The sequence below is a fragment of the Nycticebus coucang genome, chromosome 2 (assembly GCF_027406575.1).
Source record: "Nycticebus coucang isolate mNycCou1 chromosome 2, mNycCou1.pri, whole genome shotgun sequence".
In the NCBI taxonomy this organism is placed as follows: domain Eukaryota; kingdom Metazoa; phylum Chordata; class Mammalia; order Primates; family Lorisidae; genus Nycticebus; species Nycticebus coucang.
This window is the reverse complement of record NC_069781.1, coordinates 167,256,918-167,284,735: the sequence shown is the minus strand read 5'-3', so window position 1 is coordinate 167,284,735 and position 27,818 is coordinate 167,256,918. Positions and strand designations below refer to the sequence as shown.

General features: G+C 43.3%; 1 protein-coding gene across 2 annotated transcripts in view; it reads right to left on the bottom strand.

The window, feature by feature from the left end:
• The window catches only part of TANGO6 (transport and golgi organization 6 homolog), a 200,973-nt gene that overhangs the window by 43,931 nt on the left and 129,224 nt on the right, over nucleotides 1-27,818 (bottom strand). For both annotated transcript variants that reach the window (XM_053604717.1, XM_053604725.1), the window contains one exon: nucleotides 9,849-10,000. In XM_053604717.1, coding sequence (XP_053460692.1) covers nucleotides 9,849-10,000 — 152 coding nt within the window. The remainder of the gene's footprint in view (nucleotides 1-9,848; nucleotides 10,001-27,818) is intronic.

Below are 27,818 nucleotides of genomic sequence, written 5' to 3'. Positions count from 1 at the left end.
GCTTGTAAGTGAAGGGAAATCTCAGAAAAGTTCAACATTTGGGAGACTGTTTTCTTCTTTTTTATTAACTTGAATTAATACGAGGGTATAAATTGTTAGATTACATTGTTCTCACCTCCAAGGTAAAGTTCCAGTTGTAAAAGAGACCCTCACCCAGAGGGTGTGGTATACACCCAGGCATTGTGCCCATTAGGTGAGGTCCCACTGAATGCTCTCCCTCCTTTTGTCAATCTTCCTCCCACCTCCCCTCTCCCTCCTCCCCCTTGCCCCCATACAAGAATATATTTGTGTTTTAGGCTTAGTGCCCATAGCTCATGGTTAGGGAGCCAGCCACATGCACAGGGGCTGGTGGGTTTGAACCCAGCCAGGGCCTGCTAAACAACAATGACAACAAAAACAACAAAAAAATAGCCAGGCATTGTGGCGGGAGCCTGTAGTCAGCTATTTGGGAGGCTGAGGCAAGAGTTTGAGTTTGAGGTTGCTGTAAGCTATGACACCAGGGCACTCTACTGAGGGTGACATAGTGAGACTCAGTCTCAATAAATAAATAAATACATTTGTGTTTTATTGTTCATATGAGCATGTAATTATTTAAATATTGGTTTCATGTTAGTATTGAGTACATTGGATATTTATTTTTCTATTCCTGTGATACTTTACTAAGAACAATGTTTCAACTCCATCCAGGGAAACAAAATATATAAAGTCTCCATCTTTTTCATGGCTGAATAGTATTATAACTCAGCAAACTGCTTCTGCCACAGACCTGGGACCCCACCCACCAAGGCCATCAGTGGCTTCTGTGCCCCTGGCATTAACGGTGAAAGCAATTCAGACCTAAGAGGAATTCCTTGGGCAACCTCCAAACACACATCAATATAATAGCTACCTCTACTTTCAGGTTTAGTATTTACAAGGGAAGAGCTGAAACCAGAGAAACAAGTTAGAGCTAGGTCTGAGTCCTTCTTGACACATGAAAGAAAGTTCAGTTTATTCAGTCTGATAACTAACGTGTGAAAGCCAGATGAGCAGAGCTCCAGACACCTGTCTGCTCTCCTCTACGTTAGCTTTGGGCTCCTGCTCCCTGCACTTGGCTGACCAAGGCTTCCCAGCCTAGAACTCTATTGGAGTTTGCCTTTGCCACCTGTTTCGCCTGGCTATGCTAAGCAGCCATGCTCCCACCTCACCTGTCAGCAGAAGGCCAGTGAAGACACTTGGGCATTAATTCCACCATTGGGATATCCAGGCAGAAGCATTCTGGCTGGAAAAGGGATTTCCTTTCAAGGCCAATTCCTAAATCCCTGTGCCACCTTGTTGGTATGACTGAGAGAGAAGCTGGTTATGACAAGCCTTGCTGAGATCAGCTGGAATCGCCTCCTGCTTGCTACAGGCTGTTCGTGACTGATGTGCCATATGTACCAAGCCCATCTGCATTCATCCATCCAGGACAATGAGGTAGAGGTCTGAGAACAGAAGAGTGTCTGTCAACCTGCCTCAATACTAGGACCAAATCCTCGGACATGTATAATGGTTAGTTACACAAAATGCTTTTTGAGAATCAGAATCTTAATCTAGTCTTTTTTTCTCCCAGAGTCTCACATTGTTGCCCCGGGGTACAGTGCCGTGGTGTCAGCTCACACCAACCTCAAACCCTTGGGTTCAAGTGATTCTCTTGCCTTAGCCTCCTGTTGTGGCAGGACTACAGGTGCCCAGCTATTTTTAGAGACAGGGTCTCCCTTTTGCTCAGGCTGGTCTCGAACTCCTGAGCTCAGGCGATCCACCCACGTAGGTCTCCCAGAGTGCTAGGATTATAGGCATGAACCACCTAACCCAGCCTCTTAATCCAGTCTTATGGATACCATCTAGAGATAAGAATGGCTTCTTCAGTTCAGGACAAGCTCCCATAACCAGCTCATAATGCTGCCCTCTTGCAGGCCATGGGACAGAGCCCCCCCCATCCACCATGAGGAGCAGGGAGGATACACAGCCACTTTCTTCTATCTAATCTGCCTGGACAAGTCACTCCATGGCTAGTCTCTCACTTCCAACACCAAGGACACACTCAACTTTGTGTTCCACCTCTAAAAGCCTTGTGAATGACAGATGTGAGGTCTTTACTAATGTATGAATTGGTGTAGTATTTCTATTCTATTTCTAAATCCTCCCAGGGGGCAGAAATCCATTCGGTGTGATCTTTATGTCACCTGCCCTGAGGGTATACCTATTCTTTTTTTTTTTTTGCAGTTTTTGGCCAGGGCTGGGCTTGAACCTGCCACCTCCAGCATATGGGGCCGGAACCCTACCCCTTTGAGCCACAGGCGCCACCCGGGTATACCTATTCTAATAAACCATATCATGGAAGTGGAAGGCGTTCCACTGGTTAAATCATATAAGTTAAATCTTCTTCTGAAATCCACACAGAGAGGAACACGATGATTGCTTTGGAAACATTAAAGGTCAGTTTAAGCAATTTAACACTTAACAGGAGCCAACAGAAATAAGGAAAAACATCACTCCCCAAACAGCTGGCACACACCAAGCATAACCAGAACTATGTAAATACAGATAATGCCATCGGCAAGATTACCAAAAAGCGACTTTGGAAAATTCCAGGCGAGAAGGTAACCAGAGTTGAGGTACATATCAAGGAAGCGACGTCAATCTTCTAGCTGCAGCTCCATCCCCTTTCCTAAAGCTTCATGTGTTAAAGTTCAGCCAGTCTGCTAATTTGCTGGAAACGAGACCATGTGTAAACTAAAACACCCTAATGGCAAAGGCAGCATGACAAATAGTTATTATGAGCTCGCCTTACTCACTCGACCTGCCCTGAAAGAAACCGTGGCAGCTACCTCAGCTTCCTCAGGGTTTCCCAGAACATCTGCCCCAGGCCTCATCTCAGGGGTTTACATATCCTCAAACTGCACAAGCCCAGTCCTTAAGAAACAGTACTGATGGTGACAAACCTGGTAATAAATTCCAATCAGTCAAAGGTGGTAGCTTTAGCAAGCCTCACAGGTGTGTGGAATTCTGGGCACTACATTAAAAGGAGACCACTCCACGGACTTGTCACCTGGGGTACAGCTCATCTGCTGTACTGAGGACAGGTCTCTCACTGTAGTTCGCTAACATCATACTTACTTTTTTAGGGAGAATAAGAAGATGGAAGAGCCTCCAAGTGGAATGCTCTCTTGTAGGTATCTGGATCAACACTTTGCTTCCTTAGCTGTCTGCTAATGTCACTCATCATGAAGCTTTTCCTGTCCATCTGAGTCATGTATAATAACAAGCTTTCTTTGTGGCCCTTATCCAGTCTTAACTGACACAGAGTAAGTCTTCGATAAATATTTAAGTTAATTAACAAATGAATGGATTGGGCACCTATCATCCTAGCGCTCTAGGAGGTGGAGACAGGTGGATCCCTTGAGCTCAGGAGTTCGAGACCCGCCTGAGCAAGGGTGAGACCCCTTCTCTTCTAAAAATAGAAAAATTACCTGGGCATTGTGGTGGGCTCCTATAACCCCAGCTTCAGGAGACTGAGGCAGGAGGATTATTTGAACCCAGAAATTTGAGGTTACTATGAGCTAGGGTGATCCCATGGCACTCTAACCTGGGACAACAGAGTGAGACCTTGTCTCAAAAATAAATAAAGAAAGAAAGAAAGAAAAAGAAAAAATTAGCTGGTTGCACTGCATACCTATAATCTCCCTTGAGACCAGGAGTTCAAGGCTACAGTGAGCTCTGATCATGCCACTGCACTCTATCCTAGGCAACAACAACTAGACCCTAACTCAAGAAAAAAAAAAAAAGAAGAAGAAGAAGAGTATGAAGTGCTTGCTATGCTGTTACAACTATTTTTTGTTTGTTTGTTTTGAAATAGAGTCTCACTTTGTCACCCTCAGTAGAATGCCATGGCATCATAGCTCACAGCAAGCTCAAACTCCTGGGCTTAAGTAATTATCTTGTCTCAGCCTCCCAAGTAGCTGGGACTATAGGCACCTGTCACAACACCTGGCTATTTTTAGAGATAAGGTCTCGCTCTGGCTCAGGCTGGTCTAGAACCTGTGAGCTCAAGCAATGCACCTGCCTTGGCCACCCAAGTGCTAGAATTTTAGGCATACGCCATTGCGCCTGGCCCTATAACTATTTTTTTTTTAACACACAGGAGCTATCCTTCCCAACCTGCCTAACCTTCTTCTTCTTTCAATACTGTATTAATCTCTTAGCCAACATTTAGCACCCAATATATGCCAAGCAATGTGATAGGTACTAGGGGTATGAAAAGGTGAATCAAGATTGGTTCCACCCTTGTGCTCACAATGAACACTGCAGGGATTGACTATAGAAACAGTCCAGGTCTCTAGAAGAGGGAAGGTCACTGGACAAGAGGTTCACCAGGCAGGTGCCCCACAGCAGCAGCTCCTCACCTCAATTTTAAAGTTGAAGCTTATGGGGGTGTCCGTAGCTCAGTGGTTAGGGCGCCAGCCACATGCACTGAGGCTGGTGGGTTCAAACATGGCCCAGGTCTGCTAAACAACAACAAAAATAGCTGGGCATTGTGGTGGGCACCTGTAGTCCCAGCTACTAGGGAGGCTGAGGCAAGAGAATCATTTGAGCCCAACAATTGGGAGGTTGCTGTGAGCTATGACACTACAGCACTCTACAGAGGGCAACAAAGTGAGACTCTGTCTCAATAAAAATTAATAAATAAGTAAGTAAATAAATAAATAAAATAAAGTTGAGGTATAAAGGATGTCGCAGGGTCTAAGACTATGCTTCTCTTTCTGTTAGCACTCATGGGAAGCGAACAGCCTACTCTCTATTTGCACTTCATTCCCAAGGCTAAATAAGCAATGCTTGCTGAGAGCCAGGAAGTCATAAAGTATCAGGGCCCTCTATAATGTGGCCACTGCCAGCCTCTGTTGCCTCAGCTCCTGCCACCAACTAATACTCCACCCTGGACCTTCACTCCAGACTGGGATCTTTCTGTAATTCTAAATACATCAGGCTGTCCCACAGCCCTTGCACAGCTGTTCTCTCTGCTAAATGCTCGCCCCTGGCCTACCTAGTTTCTACTTGTTCTCCGGATTCAGTTCCAAGGGTCTCTTCCTTCCAGACATCTTTTGTAAACACCCAAACCCAACTGAGGGGCTCCTCAAATCTGCTCCCATAGCACTTATCCCAATGGACTGTAATTGGAATCACTGACTTCTGTTGTCTTCCCCCAGATTACCCATGCCCAGAAGGTGAGGTGGTATCTGACAGGGTTTTGTATCACCATCCCCTAGCAAAGAGCCTGACGCATTGCAGGTGTGTGATGAATGCATGACGGGACATCTGATGGACATCGGTGACCCTATTCTTATTACCCGGCTGCTCATTTTCATCACTGTTATTATCAGCCTCCTTCAGATGACCAAGATGCTCCTTACAGAAAAATGTCTTTGGGAAGGGGGAAAGGGAGGGGTGGGAGGGGGAGGTAGGTAGAGGGAAGGGGACTGGTGGGATTACACCAGCGGTGCATCTTACAAGGGTATATGTGAAACTTGGTAAACGGTCTGTGAAGCTAGTGAATGATGCCCCATGATCATATCAATGTACACAGCTATGATTTAATAAAAAAAAAAAAGAAAGAAAAATGTCTTTACTGAAGTGTCATCTTCTCAGAGAGGCTTAACTAATACTCCAGTTAGTACTGCAACCTCCCCACCACCTAACACTACAGTCCTGGTCGCCTTCCCCTAGTCTACCTTTTCATTTTTTCCCCCACAGCATTTATCATTTCTAATATACTATATTTATTGATTATGCATATTATTTATTATGTGTCTCCTCTCAGTCGAATGGAAGCTCCAGGAAATGAGAAGCATTGTCTACTTTGAAGACTGTCATATCTTATTTGGAATACTGTTTGGCATGTAGTAGGCTGTCAATAAAATTATTGAATAAATTACCATATCCAGTATATACTTTATCTCTAGATACTTGTAATAATCTTGCATTGTAAATATTTTAATCTTATTTTCTAGATTATGAAACTGAATTGAGAGTTATTTGCTCAAGTGAACACAAGTAAGTAGGTGAGGGCCCATTTATTCCCATTGCTAAGTGTGTCTGGCAATTTGGTTCTTTGTCAGTAGGTTGGGTGGGTCTCCAGAAAGATGACATTTCTTTTCTTTTTTTTTTTGAGACAGAGTCTCAAGCTGTCACCCTGGGTAGAGTGCCATGGCATCACAGCTCACAGCAACCTCAAACTCTTAGGCTTAAGTGATTCTCTTGCCTCAGCCTCCCAAGTGGCGGGACTATAGGTGCCCGTACAACGCCTGGCTATTTTTGTTGTTGCAGTTGACATTGTTGTTTTAGCTGGTCTGGGCTGCCTTCAAACCTGCCAGCCTCAGTGTATGTGGCCAGCACCCTACACACTGAGCTACAGGCACTGCCCAAGATGACATTTCTTTTTTTTTTTTTTTTTTTGCAGTTTTTGTCTGGGGCCAGGTTTGAACCCATCATCTCTGGTACGTGGAGCTGGTGCCCTACTCCTTGAGCCACAGGCGCTGCCCAAGATGACATTTCTTAAAAATTTTTTTTTTTTTTTTGAGACAGAGTCTCACTTTGTCACTCTTGGTAGAGTGCCATGGTGTCATAGCTCACAGCAACCTCAAACTCTTGGCTCAAGCAATTCTCTTGTCCCAGCCTCCCAAGTAGCTGGGACTACAGGTGCCCACCACAATGCCTGGTATTTTTAGAGATGAAGGTCTTACTCTTGCTCAGGCTGGTCTCGAACCTGTGAGCTCAAGCAATCTACCAGTCTCAGTCTCCCAGAGTGCTAGGATTACAAGTGTGAGCCAATGTGCACCCGGCTGACATTTCTTAAATGTTACAGAATTTGGGCTCGATGCCTGTAGCTCAGTGAGTAGGGCACCAGCCACATACACAGAGGCTGGCGGGTTCAAGCCAGGCCTGAGCCTGCTAAGTAACAATGACAATTGCAACCAAAAAATAGCTGGTGGTATGGTGGGCACCTGTAGTCCCAGCTATTCGGGAGGCTGATGCAAGATAATTGCTTAAGCCCAAGAGTTCGAGGTTGCTATGAGCTGTGACACCACAGCATTCTATTGAGGGTGACATAGTGAGACTCAGAAAAAAAAAAAAAAAGTAAAGTTATAGAGTTTGTTTTAGTTCAATCTTCCTAATCAACCAAACCAAATTTTTTTCCAATATTTTGAATAGTAAATCATATGCTGCCACCATGCTACAGTTACCTTAAGAGAGAAAAAAGGAAAAATCTAGAAGCACACTCACAGATGTATACATACTTGAATTTATGGTGTTTTCTGATTCCTGAACTTTATATATTTTGCATTATGGCTTATAAAGGCTACTCTTGTCATTAATTCCAACCTAGGGTGTTTAGGAAAATTATACTGTATCAGTCTTTTCTTCCCCTTTAGCTCTTCCCTGAGGAATCACCAGGCACACAGCTTACTTTCAATCAAGTTTTGTACCCATTAAAAAATAATTTCAGGGCGGCGCCTGTGGCTCAGTGAGTAGGGTGCCGGCCCCATATGCCGAGGGTGGCGGGTTCAAACCCAGCCCCGGCCAAACTGCAACAAAAAAATAGCCGGGCGTTGTGGCGGGCGCCTGTAGTCCCAGCTGCTCGGGAGGCTGAGGCAAGAGAATCGCGTAAGTCCAAGAGTTAGAGGTTGCTGTGAGCCGTGTGAAGCCACAGCACTCTACTGAGGGTGGTACAGTGAGACTCCGTCTCTACAAAAAAAAAAATAATAATAATTTCAAAGCTCGGCGTCTGTCCATAGTACAGTGGTTACCATGCCAGCCACATACACGAGGGTGGTGGGTTTGAACCAGTCCCGGGCCAGCTAAACAACTGCAACCAAAAAATAGCCAGGCGTTGTGGCAGGTGCCTCTAGTCCCAGCTACTTGGGAGGTTGAGGCAAGAGAATCGCTTAAGCCCAGGAGTTGGAGGTTGCTGTGAGCCGTGACGCTACAGCACTCTACCGAGGGCGACATAGTGAGACTCTGTCTCAAAAAAGAAAAAAAAAAAGATTAACACCTACTTACAACCTGAGTGTTCTAATATACACGAACCATTAGACATTTCACCTTTGGTTGTTTTGTATAGCACTTAGTAAATCTCTTGTTCTTTAGTAATATTAATTTGTAACACTCTCAATTAGAACCCTGTCTCTTAAAAAAAAAAAAGAAAGATGTATACTGATACAGTGATGATGGAATAAATACAAGGCTACCAGGCAAAGGTAAATTTCAAGAGGCTAGAGAAACATACAGAGGACGAGAGCAAGATGCATGTTTTGTTAAACCACAAATTCTAAAACCAGGAGACACTTCCAGCCCAACATCTTGTATGGCTACTATTTTGGCTGTCCCTTCATTCTTTCAGCTATGATTTACAAAGTACCTACTACATCCTAGGCACTGGGTATAAGTGGTGAGCAAAATATGGTACTCAATCTTTTCTGGTAAATAGCACCTGAACACCACCCCTGAACCACCAGGTGCCTGTGACCAAAGAGGGCTATTAGAGTATCTGCCTGATTAATTTTCTGTGAATAGAAAAATAAAACTCATACATGTCTCAGAGTTCCAGGGTAAAATTCTATCTACCCTTCTTCAAAGTTTCTGTTAGTTACATCAGCATTGTCGTCCTTGGTAGAGTGCTGTGGCGTCACAGCTCACAGCAACCTCAAACTCTTGGGCTTAAGTGATTCTCTTGTCTCAGCCTCCCATGTAGCTGTGACTACAAGTGCCTGCCACAACACCCGGCTATTTTTTTGTTGTTGCAGTTGTTGTTTAGCTGGCTCAAGCTGGGTTTGAACCTGCCAGCTTCAGTGTACATGGCTGGTGCCGTAACCAGCATTTTTTTTTTTTTTTTTGAGACAGAGCCTCAAGCTGTTGCCCTGGGTAGAGTGCTGTGGCATCACAGCTCACAGCAACCTCCAACTCCTGGGCTCAAGTGCTTCTTCCTGCCTCTGCCTCCCAAGTAGCTGGGTCTATAGGCGCCCACCACAACGTCTGGCTATTTTTTTGGTTGCAGCCGTCATTGTTGTTTGGTGGGCCCAGGCTGAATTCAAACCTGCCAGCTCAGGTGTATGTGGCTGGCGCCTCAGCTGCTTAAGCCACAGGCACCGAGCCTAGCATCGTTTTTTTTTTGAGACAGAATCTCACTTCATAGTCCTTGGTAGAGGGCCATGGCTTCATAGCTCACAGCACTGTTAAACTCTTGGGCTCCAAGGATTCCTTTGCCTTAGCCTCCTGAGTAGCTGGGACTATAGGCACCTGCCACAATGCCTGGTTATTGTTTTTTTTTTGCAGTTTTTGGCCGGGGCTGGGTATGAACCTGCCACTGCCAGTATCGCTGGTATATGGGGCCAGCTCCCGACCCCTTTGAGCCACAGGCACCGCCCAATGCCTGGTTATTGTTTTAGAGACAGGGTCTTTCTCTTGCTCAGGCTGGTCTTGAACTCATGAGCTCAGGCCATCTGCCCACCTTGGCCTCCCAGAGTGCTGGGATTAGAGGCGTGAGCCACTGCCCCGGCTACATTGGCATCTTTGTAACAAATCATCTTTTATTGCTTAAGGTTGGTTAAGATGACTTCCTATCATTTGCAGCCATGTAATTCTTACTAAAATAACTTCCAAAACACAGATAAGACAGATGAAGCCTAGGGAGGTTGAACGATTCACTTGCCCTGTCTCATAGGGAGGCAGTAGCGGACCTGGGAAGAGAACACAGGTCTCGTGACTCCCAATCCCAAGCTGTATCATACGTCTAAGTGAAAACAAGCTTGGAAAAAGTAATCAGTGTATAGTACCTCATGAACTACAGAGCCCAGCAGGAAGTCCAGCCTCTGGCACAGTTCTCCAAGGTTGGCCAAGCTGCTGGCCCTGTGGGTGCTATCTGGATCTCTCACTCCCCTCAGGAAGGTGTGGATCAAAGATTCTCGATACTTTGAGACCATGTCTCCTATAGGAAAAAGAAAGAAATAAAAATCTTTTAAAACACATTTTCAACTTTGCTGTTGTTGTTACTGTTTTTGAGATGGAGTCTTACTCTGTTGCCCTGAGTAGAGAGCAGTGGTGTCATCATAGCTCCAGGATTCTCCTGCCTTAGCCTCCCAAGTAGCTGCGGAGTAACAGTGAAAAAAGGGTAGAAATAACTGAACGTTAATAGGGAAGTGGTTAGATAACCAGGGTTTACCCACCGTAGAACACCACAGTCAGTCATTATAGGGAACAGGGCAGCATTACATACACTGACATGGAAAGGTCTCCTCAAGACACTGTTAAGTAAAAGAAACCAAGAGAACCAGTATATTCCATTTATGTATGTAAAAATGCACACACAACTTCCCCAATGTTAACAAACCAAACCTACAAATTTAAATATGTAGATTAAATATACAAAATGCAAAGGAAAAAAGGACGAAAAGATACGCGTATACAAACAACTTGTCTGAGGAGTAAAAAGAGCTGGGATCAAACTTAAATTGTTGGCTGGGTACAGTAGCTCATGTCTGTAATCCTAGAACTTTGGGAAGCCAAGGAGGATGGATTGCTTGAGCTCAGGAGTTCAAGACCAGCCTGAGCAAGAGCAAAATAGAAAAACTAGCTGGGTGTTGTGGCGGGTGCCTGTAGTCCCAGCTACTAAGGAGGCTGAGGCAGGAGGATCACTTGAGACTCTCTCTCAAAAAAACCCCCAAACTTAAATTGTCTGATAATTAATATCTATAACATACTGCATTTAAGATACTTTCAACAAGAATAAAATATACTTTTCTACTTTTGCGTTAATACAGTCTCTTTCTGGAATTAGGAAGAGGCTTGCTTGCTCTCTAGTGTGAGAGGTGGATCCCGAGTTAAGAGATTTGTGTTCTAGTTCTGGCCCTGCTGCCAGCAGTGTGACTTTCAGCAATCTACTCGACTTCTCTGGACCAAGTGGGATAAGTCAGTTAACAAGATGAGCTCTCAGGCCCCTTCCAGTTGGAAGTCTGAGGTGATGAGTCACTTTTGGTTTGGTCAGGAGGAAATAAGATTTAGGAGACTAAGGAAGAAAAAAAAACACACATTCAAGAGAGCTGGAGTGAGAGGCTGTTGTACTTAAAGAAAAAAGGTTCCTTGTCTGGAAAGAAGGCAAGGAACATGAAAAAAGTTTGGAAATCCAGAGGGAGGGGAAATTGCAAGTTGAAAAGGGTAAGAATATGTGAGAAACAAGTTCATGTGTATTAACGTATGTGTTTATTATTTTCTTTTTTTGTAGAGACAGAGTCTCACTTTATGGCCCTGGGTAGAAGTGCCATGGCATCACACAGCTCACAGCAACCTCCAACTCCTGGGCTTAAGCAATTCTCTTGCCTCAGTCTCTGAGTAGTTGGGACTACAGGTGCCCGCCACAACGCCCGGCTATTTTTTTTGGTTGCAATTCAGCCGGGGCCGGGTTTGAACCTGCCACCCTCGGTATATGGGGCCGGTGCCTTACCGACTGAGCCACAGGCGCCACCCCTAACGTATGTGTTTAAAGTGAAACATATATGGAAAGGAAAGTCATGATAAATTATCAAACTTTGATAAACTACATACTTGTGCTAGCTGCTATGCTAGGTACTACAGTGCCAATCATAAACAAGAAAGACACAGTCTCTGCCCCCCATGACATCCACAGCCTGATGGGGAAGAGGAAAAAACTGACCAAGCAATAACAATGGGGTGGGATATGCCAAAACGGTAATAGAGAGGTTTTTATGAGGAATGTTTGATCTGGTTCCTGTTCTATTAACAATAGCTCCAGTATTATCATACTCACTCAGATTCAAAAGCATGTTATTCTTTTATTTTATTTTTCTTTTTTTATTTATTTTCTTTCTTTATTTTGAGACAGAGTCTCACTTTGTTGCCCTCAGTAGAGTGCCATGTCATCATAGCTCACAGCAACCTCAAACTCTTGGGCTCAAGTGATCCTCTTGCCTCAGCCTTCCAAGTAGCTGGGACTACAGGCCTGCCACAATGCCTGGCTATTTTTAGAGAGGGAGTCTTGCTCTTGTTTAGGCTGGTCTCAAACTCATAAACTCAGGCAATCCATGTGGGATTACAGGCATGAGCCATCGCCACCAGGCCTCTGTTCTTTTTTGATGCCTCTCTTTGTTACTCTTCAAGTAGCCAGTTCGCTTATTATTATTCAATCCTCACTTCCATACAGGATTTGAGGCAATTTATAATAAATAATATTGAAACCACATATCATTAGAATAAATATTTTAAAAGCTCTATAGTAAATGAGAGGAGTGCAAACATCTCAAGCTGTAAAAATGGTTACTACAAATGAACCCAAAATTTAGTTTAGCAGTTCCTGGTAGCTAAAGCAAAAAAGGATTGAGAAAACACAGCTCTCACTGTCCAATAAAAGGAGGAATATCAATTCATTAGGAAAGAAAAACTTCAACAAGAACTTTAAGAGGTGTCTCATTCATTCATCCAGCAAACTTTGAGTGCTCAACCATATTCCAATGTCCCAGTGTTTTTGGTACTAGACACATAATACAGCATGAAGAAGAAAGCAAACTTCCCACTGTCATGGAACCTCCTTCTAGTGCAGTGGTTCTCAACCTTCCCAATGCCGCGACCATTTAATACAGTTCCTCGTGTTGTGGTGACCCCCAACCATAAAATTATTTTCGTTGCTACTTCATAACTGGAATTTCGCTACTGTTATAAATCATAATGTGAATATGTGATATGCAGGATGATTTTAGGCGACCCCTGTGAAAGGGTTGTTCAACCCCCAAAGGGGTCATGACCCACAGGTTGAGAACCGCTGTTCTACTGGGTAAGAAAGACAATAATAAAAAAAAAAAAAAAAATTGGGCTCGGCACCTGTAGCTCTGTGGTTACTGCGCCAGCCACATACACTGGAGTTGGCAGATTTGAGCCCGGCCTGGGCCTGCTAAACAACAATGACAACTATAAAAAATAAAAATAACTGGGCGTAATGGCAGGCGCCTATAGTCTCAGCTACTTGGGAAGCTGAGGCAAGAGAATCGTTTAGAGCCCAAGAGTTTCAGGTTGCTGTAAGCTGTGATGCCACAGCACCCTACCCAGGGTGACCCAGTGAGACCCTGTCTCAAAAAAAGTAAAATAAAATAAAATAAAATAATTTCCAGCAGCCATTAAGGCTATGAAGATACTTAAGGAAGGTGGGGGGGTGGTTTGAGAGCTGAGAGTGAGGACTTCAGGAAAAGCTCTCAGGAGAAACCTCCAGGAACAATATGAAGACCTAGTGGAAAAGTGGAGAACAGAGTGGGCAACAGAAGTTGTATATTTGGTGTAGAAATCATAGGGGCTGTTCCTTATGCTGACCTGCCACAAAGTCAAGAACATACCATTACGTTAACAAAAGCACAAGTTAATGTTCAATGTATGTGAATTCCTTCCCTAACTGAGGTCCATTACTTTTTTCAAAATGAACATCCATTAAAATACATGTTCTACCAAACCATTCCCAATTGTGCCCAAGGACCACAGGAGCCAGAGGGAAGGTCAGCTTCTCTACCCTGCACTGTGCCTGGGCAGCTGGCTCTGGGCCCACTTGGTACCTTATTTTCTAGGTACTGGACTGGAAGAGCTGGACACTCACTGTACTCACTCTGCATTTCTCTAAGTCCCTACCATTGTGTTCTCTGCAGTCTGGATCTCCAGCAGGCCTCATATACATAATCTAGATCTGTCCAACCTGGTCTTCTTTGGCGAGTTATACCATTGCCCCCATTTCCTGGGGCTCTGTTAGCCTCTGACTGGTCTTCCCTCCCCTTGTTCCTACCATGCTACTACATGACTGGGGTCTCAAGACTGTATTGTATCCTGGTCTTCTCCAGGTAAGAGTCAGCCTGACCTGGTTTCTATAGAGAATACAAGGAATGCACACAGTTAAAGAATAACGCTCCTGGGGTTGTGATTTGACAAAAGGCATTGCATTTAACGATTCTACATAAGGGAGTCTTAATTTGAGCTTCAAGAATATATGTCAAATTTTGTTGTGTACATTCTTTTTGTCTTGAGACAGAGTCTCATTCTGTTGTCTAGGCTAGAGTGCCGTGGCATCAGCGTAGCTCACAGCAACTTCAAACTCCTGGGTTTGAGCAATTCTCCTGCCTCAGCCTCCTGAGTAGTTAGGGCTCTAGGCACCAGCTATAACGTCCTGCTAATTTTTCTATTTTTAATAGAGATGGGCTCTTGCTCTTGCTCAGGCTGGGTCTTAAACTCTTGAGCTCAAGCAATCCTCCCTCCTTGGCCTCCCAGAGTGCTGGGATTATAGCCATGAGCCACCGTGCTTGGCTTAAAATATGAGTTTTGAATGATATCATTGTGCTGAAGAATTACTAATACAGGACTTTTTTATGTATGACAATTTATTCATTATTAAGCTACTTGAGTTAGGAATTTCTGTTACCTACAAGCAAAAGCACTCTAACAGATATGATGCAAAAACTAAAAAAAAAACAAAAAACTGGAAATGCTCTTTAAGTTGTAGAGCATTTCTCTGTCAGTTCTAGGCCTATCAACAGAAAATGCCAGAAAAGTCAGATTTGCTAAAACAAAAGAATTTAAGGCAGTACATATTTTTAAAATGATTCAAAAGTCAATTTTACAACTGAGAAAAGAAAAAATTAAATCAATAACTTTCTTTCTTCTAATACAATTTTAATTGGGACAATAGCCTGGCGTATAGTATGACTCTTACATTGGCATATATATACACATAGGACTTTTTCAAAGACTTAAGTCATCTTTATACCTTTGCCAACCTATTAAAAAAAAAAAAGGGTGAGTAACTATTTACAGTAGTTGCTTGCGTGAAGGGGTTATATCCTGAGTATATTTCGCAACTATTAGCTAATCCATTTGATTATGAATTAAAACCTAGGGTGCTGGGCTGCCCACTGCTATTCTTCAGTTTCTGATTAAGCAATAAAACCATAATTATCCCATTCAGAAGGGTTTTTTTTTTTTGCTTTTTAAAAATATATATTTTTATCCAAATGAGATGTTGTTATTGCTTCACTTGAAACTTATTTGAATCACAGACTGCAAGATCCTTTTTTTTTTTTTAATTGAGATAGAGTCTCAATCAGTTGCCCCAGGCTAGAATGCCATGGTATCAGCCTAGCTCACAGCAGCCTCAAACTCCAGGGTTCAAGGGATCCTTCTGCCCCAGCCTTCTAAGTAGCTGGTGTCAGGCACAATGCCAGCTAATTTTTCTATTTTTAGTTTGAAAGCAGGGTCTGGCCATTGTTCAGGATAGTTTTCAACTCCTGAGCTCAAGAGATCCTCCTGCCATGGCCTCCAAGAGTGCTAAGATTATAGGCATGAGCCACCAGCTGGCCATATCACAAGACCCCAAGATTCTAATTAGCTTTTTGTCTCAGAGATGGCATACATACCAGTCAAGAGCAAATATTCATTACTGTCTTGTTGTTTCCTTAAAAATATGCATATTATATGGCATTTTTTTTTTTTTGAGGCAGAGTCTCATTCTATTGCCCTTGGTCCAGTTGCAATGGCATCATAGCTCACAGCAACCTCAAACTCTTGGGCTCAAGTGATCCTCTTGCCTCAGTCTCCTGAATAGCTGGAACTATAGATGCCCACCACAACACCTAGCTAGTTTTTCTATTTTTTAGTAAAGACAGGGTCTTGCTCTTGCTTAGGCTGGTCTTGAATTCCTAAGCTCAGGCAATCTACCCACCTTGGCCTCCCAGTGCTAGGATTACAGGTGTGAGCCACTGCACCCAGCCATAATATACGACTTTTATAAAAAAAAAAAAAAAAAAAAAAATTTTTTTTTTTTTTTTTGAGACTGAGTCTCATTTGCTACCCTTGGAAGAGTGCCATGGCGTCACAGCTCAGAGCAACCTCAAACTCCTGGGCTCAAGAGATTCTCTTGTCTCAGTCTCCCGAGTAGTTGGGACTATAGGCGCCTGCCACAATGCCTGGCTTATAAAATATTATTAATGTCTGGGCATGGTGGCTCACACCTGCAATCCTAGCACTATGGGGGGCCAAGGTAGATGGATTGCTGGAGCTCAGGAGTTGGGGACCAACCTGAGCAAGACTCCATCTCTAAAAATAGCTGGACATTGTGGTGGGTGTCTATAGTCCCAGCCACGTGGGAGGCTGAGGCAAGAGGATTGCTCAAGCCCAAGAGTTTAAGGTTATTGTGAACTATGATGCCACGGCACTCTACCCAGGGTGACAAAGTGAGACTCTGTCTCAAAAAAAAAAAAAGTTATTAATTTCCAAATTCCCTTGCCCACACTTTCAGATAGTACTCCCCACAGACAACAATATTTAGACTAAGGGATATTCATGAAAGTGAAGTTAAAGACTCTATTATCTTTTCCTCAGACCTTTCTAACAGCTTCAGGGAAATGAATACAGTAAATTCAAGCCCAGCTTTACAAACGTTTTCAAGTATTCTTGTCAGTGGGGTTTATATTAGTTTCACTCTAATCACTTTTACTTTGTGCAATGGTAATGGAAACACCTGGCTATTTGCATCTCCATATTCTTGTAAGGAAGTCAGAGACAATCAGCCTTATTAAGAAGCAAACAGCTGTGTGTTCAAGAAAGCCAGTGAAGGATCTAGATTTGCTGGAACAAAATTGATAAAGAGGGGTTGCTTTAGGGTGAAAAATCAAATGCATGTGAAAAGAGAGAGCTGAAAAAATTTTAACCTATGACTTGCCTATATCAATTACGACATTGTGAAAAGATTCTTCTTTTTTGAGACAAAGTCTTACTATGTGCTGTAGCGTCACAGCTCACAGCAACCTCAAACTCTTGGGCTTAAGTGATTCTCTTGTCTCAGCCTCCCAAGTAGCTGGAACTACAGGTGCCTGCCACAATGCTTGTCTATTTTTTTGTTGTAGTTGTCATTGTTTAGCAGGCCCAGGCTGGGTTTGAACCCGCCAGCCTTGTGGGTATGTGGCTGACGCCCTAACCACTGAGATATGGGCTCCATGCCTGAACAGATTCTTTTTTGTTTTTTTTTTTGTGGAGACAGAGTCTCGCTTTATGGCCCTCAGTAGAGTGCCGTGACCTCACACAACTCACAGCAACCTCCAACTCCTGGGCTTAAGCGATTCTCTTGCTTCAGCCTCCCGAGTAGCTGGGAGTACAGGCGCCTGCCACAATGCCCGGCTATTGAACAGATTCTTTTAATAAATCAGGACTTGGAAGATTCTTCCTCAAGCTTTTCTTTCTTTCTTTCTTTTTTTTTTTTTTTGATACAGAGCCTTATTTTGCCACCCTCGGTAGAGGGCTGTGGCATCATAGCTCACAGCAAACTCCAACTCTTGGGCTCAAGCAATTCTCTGGCCTTAGCCTCTCAAGTAGCTGGGGCTACAGGTGCACACAGCACCCAGCTATTTTTAGGAATGAGGTCTTGCTCTGGTTCAGGCTGCTCTCGAACTTCTGAGCTCAGGTGATCCACTCACCTCGGCCTCCCAGAGTGCTAGGATTATAGGTGTGAGTCACTGCACCCAGCCGAGACTATCTTAAAACAAGACAAAACAGGCTGGGCATCTGTAGCTCAATGGTTTATGGCTCTAGCCACATGCACTGGGGCTGGTGGGTTCAAACCCAGTCCGGGCCTGCTAAACAACAATGACAACTACAACAAGGACAATAAAAAAAAATAGCTGAGCATTGTGATGGGCACCTGTAGTCCCAGCTACTTGGGAGGCTGAGGCAAGAGAATAGCTTAAGCCCAAGAGTTTGAGGTTGCTGTGAGCTGTGATGCCACAGCACTCTATTGAGGGTGACATAGTGAGACTCTGTCTCCAAAAAGAAAGAAAAACCCTCTACATCTTCATTCCTCTGTTTCTCCCCCCCCCCTTTAATATTAGTGTAATTTAAGTCTCTGAATAGAGGCAAAAAAAAAAAATTGCAGATTTTGACTCTTGGAAGTCCTTACACATAGAGCCATTTGGTTCAAAACTCCATCTCTAGGTAGGGCTGTGTCAAAAACACATTTGACAAACTTTAACCCAGGGATAGTTAAGACTAATGCCAGAATTTAAAAACCTTTGTGCTCTAGCCTTTTAGTTTTGTCCAATCCAAATCTCTTTTTAATCTTTATTTCATTTCCTCTTAGGTACCAGGGTCCAGTAGAGATAGATATCTGCCTATCTTTGACTCTTAATCTTATCTTTCCAGACTCCAGGATCTCAATTATAGTTTTTAAATCCCCCCTGGGATCTAACCAACACAAGTATGTTCTTCCTTTCTCCAAGACTGTACTTTCAATTTGATAGTAGATATTCTGAGGAGAACAAAGGTAAAGGTGTAAAATGGTCAAAGGATACAACACGTATTTTTAACTGGCTCCCTACTCTTTTTTTTTTTTTTTGGGAGACAGAGTCTCACTCTGTTGCTATCGGTAGAGTGCTGCCGTGGTGTCACAGCTCACAGCAACCTCCAACTCTTGGGCTTAGGTGATTCTTTTGCCTCAGCCTCCCAAGTAGCTGGAACTACAGGGGCCTACCACAAGGCCCGGCTATTTTTTGTTGCAGTTTGGCTGGGGCTGGGTTCGAATCCAGCGCTTTTTTTTTTTTTTAGCATGTCAATTTTTTTTTTTTTTTTTATTGTTGGGGATTCATTGAGGGTACAATAAGCCAGTTACACTGATTGCAATTGTTAGGTAAAGTCCCTCTTGCAATCATGTCTTGCCCCCATAAAGTGTGACACACACTAAGGCCCCACCCCACTCCCTCCATCCCTCTTTCTGCTTCCCCCCCCATAACCTTAATTGTCATTAATTGTCCTCATATCAAGATTGAGTACATAGGATTCATGCTTCTCCATTCTTGTGATGCTTTACTAAGAATAATGTCTTCCACGTCCATCCCGAATCCACCGCTTTTGATACATGGGGTCAGTGCCCTACTCACTGAGCTACAGGTGCCGCCAATGAATTCCCTACTTTATAATCCTCTCCCTTAAGTAACTACTTGACCCTTTGAGTTGTTTCCCAGAAATGATGGACTAACATTCCTGGTCTCAAGTGATTCTCCTGCCTCAGCCTCCATAAAGTGCTGAGATTATAGGCATGAGACACCATACCCAGCCTGAAATGATGGATTTTCTATTAAGGCAAAGGAGGTAAGATTCTGAAGGCCCCAGGACAGACTTCCCGATGCCAGGACTCATAATTTTCCTCCACCTGCCGCAAGGCACACGGCCTCTCATTAAAAAAAAAAAAAGCCTATGATTTCTCTTAGTCCCGAGAAACTGGATTTGAGGCAGCTTCTCTCCTCCTGACAAACTGGATTTGAGGCAACTTCTCTCCTCCTTCAGTATAGGTCCAGTTGCTTATCACACAAAGATATAATTATTAAGACAACAAGGATTGTCGGGATTATCTGTTACAATTCTTGTTGTCTTAATAATTATATCTTTGTGTGATAAGCAACTGGACCTATACTGAAATCCCCATTTGGTTTCTTTTTTTTTTTTTTTTTTTTTTTTTTTTTTTTGTGGTTTTTGGCCGGGGCTGGGTTTGAACCCGCCACCTCCGGCATATGGGACCAGCGCCCTACTCCTTGAGCCACAGGCGCCACCCCCCATTTGGTTTCAACAACATGTTTGTCTTCACTAAAAAAAGGGATCCATGGGAAGGGGGCTGAGAAATAAAAATCTACCTAGTGGTACAATGTACACTATTCTGGTGAGAGGTACACTAAAAGCCCTGATTTCAGCATTATACAATTCATCCATATAACAAAAAACGCTTGTGTCTCATAAATCTATTGAAAAAAAAATTTTTTTTTAAAGAGGGATCCAGATGAACTACTTTTCTTCCCATCTTAGATTCCCATTCATTTGGGAACTAGAATTCACAGACCCCAGATCCCTAGGGGAGACATCCTAGAGAGCACAGGCCTGACAGAAATACTCCTGCTGATCCAGTACACGAAGAAACAGGAGACGTAACAGAGATTTTTTTGTCCTGGCTAACACCTAGTCATTTTTCCTGTATTTCAGGGCCTAGAACTCTTCATTTCACTACCAAAGAAAATACCACAGAAGAATTTACTGTTGTCTTTTTTTTTTTTTTTTGAGACAGAGTTTCACTTTATCACCCTTGGTAGAGTGCTGTGGCGTCACAGCTCACAGCAACCTCCAACTCCTGGGTTTTAGGCAATTCTCTTGCCTTAGCCTCCCGAGTAGCTGGGACTACAGGCTCCCGCCACAACGCCCGACTATTTTTTGTTGCAGTTTGGCGGGGGCCGGGTTTGAATCCATCACCCTCGGCATATGGGGCTGGCGCCCTGCTCACTGAGACATAGGCGCTGCCCTAATTTACTGTTTTTTTTTTGTAGCATCTCAAGAATATAATTTATTGCCATATGTGGGCCCAACTCAACAGAGATTATAACTTCTCTCAAGGTCAGAAGGAAATTAGATTGACACAGCAGATCCCAATAGGCAGGATTTCCTCTTCAAAAGACATTTAGAGAATTAAATAACTTTAATGCAATTAATTTTTGATGACACTCATCATTAAAAAATTCACAGGTAAATTTTGACCTATAACAACAGTTACTTTTCAGTGAAATTTCCCCTGCCACCCTGGGGAAATCATCTCTTTTCTTTCTTTTTTGAGACAGAGTACTCTCACTCTGTCTCCCTGGGCTAGAGTGCAGTGGCGTGATCACAGCTCATTGAAGCCTCAAATCCTGGGCTCAAGTGATCTTCCTGCTTCAGCCTCCTGAGGAGCTGGGACTATAGCGGCACACTACCTTGCCCCGGTAATGTTTTGTTTTGTTTTTTTTTTTAACATAGAGCTGGGGTCTCACTCTTGCTCAGGCTGATATTAAACTCCAGAGCTTAACTGATCCTCCTACCTTTGCCTCCCATAGTAAAGAACTATAGGAGCAAGCCATTGCTGTGGCCTATCTTTTCTAACTTCAGTTTCCCTATTTCACACATGGCCCTTTACAAACACGAGAGAGATCTAGTTGCAGCTACAGTGCAACCCAGAAATAAATGCTGTAGAATAAAACAATGCTGGTATGTATTTATAAGCCTCTTTATCTGCGAAGTACTTTTGTGCCTATAATCTTGTTTGAGGCTCCCAAGAATCTGAGGTGGGTAGAGAAAAATATTATTAACCCCATATCACACACAAAAAAGCAAAAACTGAAATAAGCTATCATAGTTCACAAAGTTTCTGAGAGGCAGGCAAGTTCTCAAAACCAAACTCCTGTTTTCCAGGGGGCTCTTTCTGTTGCTATCAGGACTTTTATTTGGCTCTCAATTGAGAGCATCAGGAACTTCCGTTCTAAAACAAAGGACATAAACGTGGCCAACAGACTGCCCCACATCTCTGACATTTCAAGGTCTTTGCAATTTTCATCTTTCTTTGTTTAACTTTATAATGCACACATAGAAGAGCAGCCAGGGACTTAAGTCTTAAAAAAGTGCAATAACAATAGGGTAGGTACAATGAAAATAAGTGCCTCTACTCCATGGGCAAACAACAGAATTGTCACTTAATATTGTTGGTTAAGAGCTGGAATCCTATTCATTCTAGCCGGAAGAGACGGAAAATTCCCCTCTTCTTCCCCATTTTCAAAAGCGGAAAGAACTGTGCACCTCTGATTTCCTAACCATAGAATATGACAAATGGACTTGTGAAAGCTGTTAAACCACTATACTGATGCACATATTAGGGCACTGCAGAGTGCTGGAGTCAAAGCCATCTTCTGGTCTTGATGGGGCTTGCCGGCAGACAAGTTGCTATAAGTCAATAGTCACTGGGCAGGAATGCTGGGTAGTCCCCACATAGATTTCCCCCTACTGGTGTCTACATGTCAGGACCCATTTTCCTCCCCAAGGCTAGTTGTCGATCTGCTACTTTTATTTTTTCATTCATACTGTATCCTCTTTAAGGGGTAATGTTTAACTAAGGGTTGAAACTGAGTCAGGAGTAGGTTAGCAAAGATTTCAGGGGCTCTCAGCCTTCCCTTTCCTGGTCACACACAGACCACACAAGCAGGAATGGTTTGGATATAAATTGTATGTAGACAGACATTTGACAGGTTTAGATACTGTGAATTATTAAACAACACAACAACAACAACAAAAACTTGCTAGTGGGACTATTGTTGGTACAAGTAACCTACCAAGAATATTCAAAGAGACAGGGAGAACTTCTTGTGTCCAAATATTTCTTCTATTAGCAAACTGTATTGCCTCAGATTTTATTTAACCATTTGAACTTCATTCGTTTGGATTAAATAGACTCCTTAATGAAAATGCAAAATAATCCCAGGAAAGGCCACATAATAGGAGGTTGTCATCCACCCCTTAGTAAATATATATATGTATATATATAGATTTTTTAATTTTGATAACATATGATGCGTTTTGTGCTGTCTTTTCTTGTATCTTTTTTTTTTTTTTTTCGTTTCTGGCCGGGGCTGGGTTTGAACCCGTTACCTCTGGCATATAGGGCTGGCACTCTACCCCTTTGAGCCACAGGCGCCGCCCCCCCCCCCCCCAGTAAATATTAATATACCTGCTACCTGCCTTTCGTAAGCTGGGAAAGCGTGAGAAAGAATTGAAGGTAGGATAATTTCTGAAAGTAGATTTCATTCTAGTGAGGGTCAAACCTGGCTAAGGTCCTGTAGAGAGAAGTTTTTATTTATTTTATTTTATTTTATTTTTTGAGACAGAGTCTCATCATGTCACCCTCAGTAGAGTGCTGTGGAGTCACAGCTCACAGCAACCTCCAACTCTTGAGTTAAGCGATTCTCTTGCCTCAGCCTCCCAAGTAGCTGGGACTACAGGCACCCGCCATAACACCTGGCTATTTTTTTCCTGTAGTTGTCGTTGTTGTTTGGCAGGCCTGGGCTGGGTTTGAACCCGCTGGCGCTCTAGCCACTGAGCTACAGGCGCCAAGCCAGAGAGAAGTTTTAAATGTCAGGGGTGAAGTAAAAAAGAGGCAAGCTCTACTTTACACTTTAACTTGCAAAAGGATGTTTTCTTTCCTTCCATTCTTCATAAAACAGGGTGATGTGCAAATAAGAACCATAGATAAATACCTTTAGAGTAAAACAATATACAGGAAATGCTTTGTATCAGTGGATTTTTGGCAACTCAATGAACTACCAGAAACAAAAACAGTTTGAAACAGGAGATGCCAAGAGTTCTACAGTTATGTATTAACTAGGTTACTAGTTTCATCTCAACAGTTCATTGGAACTCCAAGGTTGGTTTAATTGGTATAAGCTTTCAGTTTACACAGTCACCCTACCAGGAAAATCTACAAAACTGACTCTACCCTACCTAGTGTGCTATTGATGTGACACAGATTAGTTCTGAAAAGTGTGCTCCAGACAGTAACAGTCTCCAGAAACTTTCTTTCTTTTTTTTTTTTTTTTTGTAGAGACAGAGTCTCACTTTATGGCCCTCAGTAGAGTGCCGTGGCCTCACACAGCTCACAGCAATCTCCAACTCCTGGGCCTAAGCGATTCTCTTGCCTCAGCCTCCCAAGTAGCTGGGACTACAGGCGCCTGCCACAACGCCCGGCTATTTTTTGGTTGCAGTTTGGCTGGGGCCGGGCTTGAACCCGCCACCCTCGGTATATGGGGCCGGCGCCCTACTGACTGAGCCACAGGCGCCGCCCTCCAGAAACTTTCTTTTTTTTTTTTTTTTTTTTTTTTTTTGTGGTTTCTGGCCAGGGCTGGGTTTGAACCCACCACCTCTGGCATATGGGACCAGTGCCCTACTCCTTGAGCCACAGGCGCCGCCCCTCCAGAAACTTTCTTAAGGGTGAAATTAACAAAGTAAAGTCTACGAAAGTCCAGGTTTGTGGTTATTAAAAGATGAAAGAAAGTAAAATGTAGATATTTTAAATGGAGACACTCTTTTCAATTCTGTAATCATGAAAGTCTTAAAACCATTCCAGTGACTTTAATTAACTTAATTTGCTACATAAATGTTCAAACTCGTTTTTAAAGCATGCCCAAGAATTAGCTAGTTTCATAATATTGACAAACGCAAATCAGGAAGCCTGAGTCTGAGACTATAGCTTCATGTTTATTTATTTTTTGAGACAGAATCTCACTTTGTCACCCTTGGTAGAGTGCCATGGTGTCATTGCTCACAGCAATCTCAAACTCACGGACTCAAGTAATTCTCTTGCTTCAGCCTTCCCTCAGCTGGGACTACAGATGCCTGCTACAACGTCCGGCTGTTATTTTAGAGATGGGATCTCACTTTTGCTCAAGCTGATCACCAACTCCTGAGCTCAGGCAATCAACATGCCTCGGTCTCCCAGAGCGCTAGGTTACAGGTGTGAGCCACGGCGCCCAGCCTTACAGCTTCACATTTAAATTAATAAGACTATCCCTCAAGTGCTATCCATCAATTCCTACTACATCAAACCCAACAAGAGGAAAATTAAGTTACATGTTTTTCCTAAAGGGAATACTACATTTCAGTTACACTATTGGTTTATATTGGAAGTCCACAGGTCAAAGTGAATGCAAAAATCTACTGAAAAGCTTGAAAAGAAAAGAGAAAACCAGGTACTTCACTATCCCATGTTCTTTCTCATATACACTAAGAAGAATCAAAATAAATACTTTATTCTATTTTTTTTGTTTTTGAGACAGAGTCTTACTCTGTTGTCCTGGGTAGAGTGCCATAGTGTCATAGTTCACAGCCACCTCAAACTCCTGGGTTTAAGTGATCATCTTGCCTTAGCCTTCTGAGTAGCTGGGACTATAGGTGCTCACCACAACGCCCAGCTAGTTTTTCTATTTTGAATAGAGACAGGGTGTAGATGTTGCTCAGGATGGTCTTGAACTCCTGAGCTCAAGCAATCTACCTGCCACGGTCTCCCAGAGTGCTGGGATTACAGGCACGAGCCACTGTGCCTGGCCAACCAATTTATTTTAAATTTTAACAGAGGAGTGAGATGAGAAGAAAAAAGTATGAACACACTGAAAAGAAAAATAACAACAGAATAAAATGCTGAGCCATCTAAGCATAATTATGTTGTTATCTTTAAAGAAAGAATCCCTTGCCAATGGCATCTCATATCTCCTGAGCCAGTGATTCTTGCAGCTGGTGAGTTTTAGAAAAGAACTGCAATATCTACTCCAATCTATTTAAAGAGATCTAATTATAAAAGGTAAAGATTTCTACTTCTTTTTTTTTTGTTTGTTTTTTGAGACAGAACCTCAAGCTGTTGCCCTGGGTAGAGTGCCATGGCATCACAGCTCACAGCAACCTCAAACTTTTGGGCTTAAACGATTCTCTTGCCTCAGCCTCCCAAGTAGCTGAGACTACAGGTGCAGGGCTATTTTTTGGTTGTAGTTGCCATTGTTATTTTCTGGGCCCGGGCTGGATTCGAACCTGCCAGCTCTGGTGTATATGGCTGGCGCCTTAGCTGCTAGAGCTACAAGAGCTGAGCCAAAGATTTCTGCTTTTTAAAGTAGGATATGGGCCGGGTATGGTGGCTCATGCCTGTAATCCTAGCACTCTGGGAGGCTGAGGCGCATAGATTGCCTGAACCCTGAACTCAGGAGTTCGAGATCAGCCTGAGCCAGAGTGAGACCTCATCTCTAAAAATAGCTGGGTGTTGGGCGGTGCCTGTGGCTCAGTGAGTAGGGCGCCGGCCCCATATACCGAGGGTGGCGGGTTCAAACCCAGCCCCGGCTGAACTGCAACCAAAAAATAGCTGGGCGTTGTGGCGGGCGCCTGTAGTCCCAGCTACTTGGGAGGCTGAGGCAAGAGAATCGCTTAAGCCCAGGAGTTGGAGGTTGCTGTGAGCTGTGTGATGCCATGGCACTCTACCGAGGGCCATAAAGTGAGACTCTGTCTCTACAAAAAAAAAAAAAATAGCTGGGTGTTGTGGTGGGCACCTAATAGTCTCAGTTACTTGGGAAGCTGAGGCAAGAGAATCGCTTAAGCCCAGGAGTTGGAGGTTGCTGTGAGCTGTGTGATGCCATGGCACTCTACCGAGGGCCATAAAGTGAGACTCTGTCCCTCCCCTCCCTCATAAAAGTAGGATACAGAACTTGATTTGGGGGGAAAAAAGGACATCAGAATGATTTGGAAAGATGAGTGACTTCTAAAGAAACTCTGCTAAGTTTGGGTGTGGTGGTTCACGCCTGTAATCCTAGCACTCTGGGAGGCTGATGAGGGTGCACTGCCCTGAGTGCACAGGATTGAGACCAACCTGACCAAGAGCGAGACCTTGTCTCTAAAAAAATAGTTGGGCATTGTGGTGGGCACTTGCAGTCCAAGCTACTTGGGAGGTTGAGGCAAGAGAATAGCTTGAGCCCAAGAGCTGGAGGTTGCTGTGAGGTATGATGCCATGGCACTCTACCAAGAGTGACAAAGTGAGACTTTGCCTCAAAACAAAAAACAAAAAACAAACAAACAAACTTCGTTGAGCAGCAAACAATGAAGGGCTGTCAAAGAAACATGTATGTACTTGGATTTTTATCCTAGAGTAGGATAGGATTATTGGACATTTTACTGGACTAAAGGGCTAGTTACTAGGGTTGGCTTTTGCCTTGGGAAAATGAAGGAATATGATGTACTCACCCACAAATGATAAGAAAATAATAGCAGCCAACATTTATTCACTCCTTACCATGAAAGATCCTGGTTCTGAACATTTTGCATATATTATCTTATTTAATTTCATAACCACCCTATCAGGTAGTTACTATAATTATCCCCACTTGGAACAGAAAGGTTATATTTGTTCATAAATATATATAAATAAAATGTTAAGTCAAGATCGAAACTCAGGAAGTGAGGAGGACTATGGGGTCACAGTGCAATACCTCTTATAGAGCCTCTGATCGAGCCTCTCAATGGTTCTATGAAAATAATAATGGCTGGGTAGATTATAACTCCATCTATGTGAAATATTCTTCCCTGAATTTTCTATATGTGCCTTTTCTGGCCATTCTCACCGAATATCTTCTAATCAAAGTGCTCCTCTCTTTGTCTAAGGAATACCACAACCACCCCTACCATCTCTCTGCCTCCAGGCTTTCCTTTCTTCAGCATCTTTTGTGCCCCTGCCAACCACACACCTGCACCTCTTTCATCATACTGCTTCTCCTAGGAATCTACGGTGATTTCCAAATATCCATTGTGTCAAGTCAGACTCTTCTCAAGGCTCTCTGTGGAACCTCCCCGCACCCACCGCCAACTAGCTGTACTTCCCCACGGAAGCCAATACAATCTCTCAGGGAGACAGGTTAAGTCTCAGTTCTCCATCTTCACCCCATGCATCCCACTTCTGTTTAGTTCTCACGCTTTCTTCCTCTCTGGGGACATCTTTTTTCCTGCATTCTCACAAGTAACCCTTCATTCAAGATCCACTGTCATCTATTGGCCAATGACATCCTAACAGAGCTCTCTACTTCAAGTCTTATCCCATTCTAAGTCATCCTTTACAGAGTGACCAAGATGATTTTGCTAAAATGTAATTATGATTAATCCTTCCCTCCTTAAAGTCTTTCAATGGTTCCCACTTAAAGTCAACATAAGCTGGACCTGGTAGCTCACACCAGTAATCCCAGCACTTTTGGAGGTTGAGGCAGGAGGATCACTTGAGGCCAGGAGTTTGAGACAAGCTTAGGTAACATAGTGAGAACTTGTCTCTACAAAAAAAGAAAAAAAAAAAATTAGCCAGGTATGGCGGCATGTATCTGTAGTCCCAGCTATTTGGAAGGTTAAGGTGGAAGGACTGCTTG